The sequence below is a fragment of the Lactuca virosa genome, chromosome 4 (assembly GCF_052849685.1).
Source record: "Lactuca virosa cultivar CGN04683 chromosome 4, Lactuca_virosa_CGN04683_v6, whole genome shotgun sequence".
Lineage (NCBI taxonomy): Eukaryota > Viridiplantae > Streptophyta > Magnoliopsida > Asterales > Asteraceae > Lactuca > Lactuca virosa.
Window position 1 is genome coordinate 378,944,444 of NC_136429.1, and position 2,597 is coordinate 378,947,040.

Below are 2,597 nucleotides of genomic sequence, written 5' to 3' on the forward strand. Positions count from 1 at the left end.
AGGGTGACTTTGTCATTTTTCCAAGTAAACAAGATTCGCAACTATCATCCGACTTTAGGTCAAATGATTCCAAAACTCCAGCCTTTTGGAGTTGGCCTATGCGCTTCTTGTTGACATGTCCAAGACGAAAATGCCACAAGGATGCTTTATCCAAAGTAATAGAAGAATCAATATGAAATACATTATTTCCTAAGTTGTCTACAATCGACACAGTTTCATATACACCATCATAAGGTAATGCTTTAAAATAAAACACATCATTATAAAAAGCATCAATAGCACCAATCTCTAAATATTATTAAAAGAGAACCTTAAATTCTACAATGAAGAAACAAGGGCCCTTGATTGCATTTCCTTCCTTTAGTCTCCACCTTAGGATCGTTTTGCGGACATCATCCTAACCCAAACAAAAATACACGCGCCTTCCTTCTCACGATTCATTCTCACGATTCACGCCTTCCTACTCACGATTGATTCCTAATTTTATTCTTAGGTTTTCTCTCCACACAATCAACACAATCAGCTCCCCATGAAACTCAATAGATATGAACCCTAACCCCTTCCTTCTGCCGATATGTGTAACCCCATTGATTTCATATATACATGGAATCGATCCTATGCGTTCTACTTCTGCTGATATGGAATCGATCCTATGCGTAACCCCAGGAAGCCCTGAGGGGCACCGCGTCGACCATCAACGATTTTCGATCCTATGTGTTCTACTTCAGATGCAGATGAAATATGTTGAAGCTCGATTAGGAGATCGAGTTCTTTATGCAGATGAGATTTTGAAAGATGGGTTTTGTTTCAATATGATCGATACGCCACTTAGTCCCATGAAAGTTGTGACTAATTTGCAGGAAGCTGTTTGGGATGTTGATATTGTTCTTAAACTCGATCATCTTGTTTCCTACTCCTGGTGGTCAGTTTCGATTTCCTTTTGCTTTATGTTTTTGTGCATGGATTTTACTTTTATTTTGTTTGATGTTATGATGTTTGAATTATTGGAAATGTTATTGGGGTTTTTGTATACTTATGTTTGCTTCGAGATTTGGATCCTTTTTTTTTCTAGATTATCCCCTCTAAACATGTTTACCCAAAGTTCCTATGCGAGTTTAGATTGAAAGAGAGAGTTTTGTTTCTTAAAGCCGAAGGTTTTTCAATACTTTATGCATGAATTGCATAATGAAAGCATAGTGGATGATGATTTATTGTTGTATGCAGGGTCATTTTCTTCCCGCTTTTCCTATTTCATGCTGTTGTTGCCAGAGGAAGATTCTCATTACCTGCACCATCAGTTCCCCATGGCCGTGATGTATGATCTCTTTCTTTTTCTTCCTTTTCATCATCATTTTTCATTCACTGTAATAAGTAAGACTATAAGTATGAACAATCTGTATAAACCTTATGAACTGTGTCATTTCTATATCTTACATTATGCATCAGGGAATAACTTTTCCTTTCTCTTTTATGCAGTGGGCACCATGTCATGCAGTTGTTGCCACACCTTTGCTTCCTCTGTTGGCATTTGAATTAACCATTCTTGTTGACAATTTTAGGTGACTGTCTATTCTCTTTACAGCCTGGGTATGCTAATTTGCAATGTACATAACTGATAATCTATCATTTACAGAATGTGCAAGGCCTTATTACGTGTATCCACTGATTTTTTTGATACGGTAGATCCTTATCATTTTATCTCTTTCCCAGATTTGCTAGCCAGGAACTTTGACACTCGTGTTGCATTTGGTATGTTTTTGTGTTATTAGTTTTAACTTATTTCTATACTTCATTTTTTAGTGTAATACACATTTGGATTATTATTACTAATTTATTACATTTTGTCACATAGATTTTCTTGGTGAAGTTGTGTCAACTGATCCCATGTGAGTCATTGTTGAGTATGGAAGAGAGAAAAGGTTAATGAATCTGGTTGCTCAGGATTTAAGGTACACATTCGTATTATTATTACACATTCCCCCGTTTATATTTATCTTTCATTAATAACCACCATGCATTTTTAGTGGTACGAAAATTGCAGTCGCTTTGTGGGGCAGTTTTGCACTGAAGCTGAATACTTACATTTCACAACATAATGAGACTGCTCCTGTTATTATCCTGCTACGTTTGGCGAAACTCAAAATTTGGGGTGGTAAGGATTTTTGAATAACAAATTATCATTTCAACTTCAAAGTAATTACTGACCATATTATTTTACTTTTTATTTGCAGGTCAGCCTCAAGTTAGTAATTGTTTGTTTGGGTCTAGATTGCATATAAATGATGAAATGCCTCAGATTTTAGAGTTCAAATCAAAGTATGTTTTTCTAATAATTATGAATCATGTAATGTTTTATGTTTTTGTATGATAACAACTGTAATGATTACCTTAAATTAGTTATTTACCATAGTTAACACATTTATCTTACAAAATCATTACTTTTGTTGAATAACCTCACTTTTTTTGTATATGTAGTCTTAATGCTTTGGATACGAATGTTGAGTCTTCTAGCCGTACATCCCAGCTCAACTCAGATACTGTTGTGGCTAATCCAGAGGATTACTACCTCCGTTTTCAAATAAAAAACATCGATGAGA

General features: G+C 35.2%; 1 protein-coding gene across 1 annotated transcript; it reads left to right on the forward strand.

Moving 5' to 3' along the window:
• Positions 1-617: 617 nt before the first annotated feature.
• On the forward strand, positions 618-1,805 carry LOC145106378 (uncharacterized). The gene is made up of 5 exons (XM_079043375.1): positions 618-922; positions 1,225-1,315; positions 1,477-1,559; positions 1,634-1,749; positions 1,801-1,805. Exons 1-5 carry the CDS (start codon positions 618-620, stop codon positions 1,803-1,805), a joined length of 600 nt encoding a protein of 199 aa, XP_078899501.1.
• The last annotated feature ends 792 nt before the right edge of the window (positions 1,806-2,597 follow it).

What these genes read in the sequence shown, in the direction of transcription:
- LOC145106378 (XM_079043375.1), top strand. Translation starts at nt 618, where the DNA reads ATGCGTTCTACTTCTGCTGATATGGAATCGATCCTATGCGTAACCCCA. An exon ending in CTTGTTTCCTACTCCTGGTG is followed by an intron (nt 923 to 1,224) that starts GTCAGTTTCGAT and finishes TGTTGTATGCAG; the next exon opens with GGTCATTTTCTTCCCGCTTT. An exon ending in CAGTTCCCCATGGCCGTGAT is followed by an intron (nt 1,316 to 1,476) that starts GTATGATCTCTT and finishes TCTTTTATGCAG; the next exon opens with TGGGCACCATGTCATGCAGT.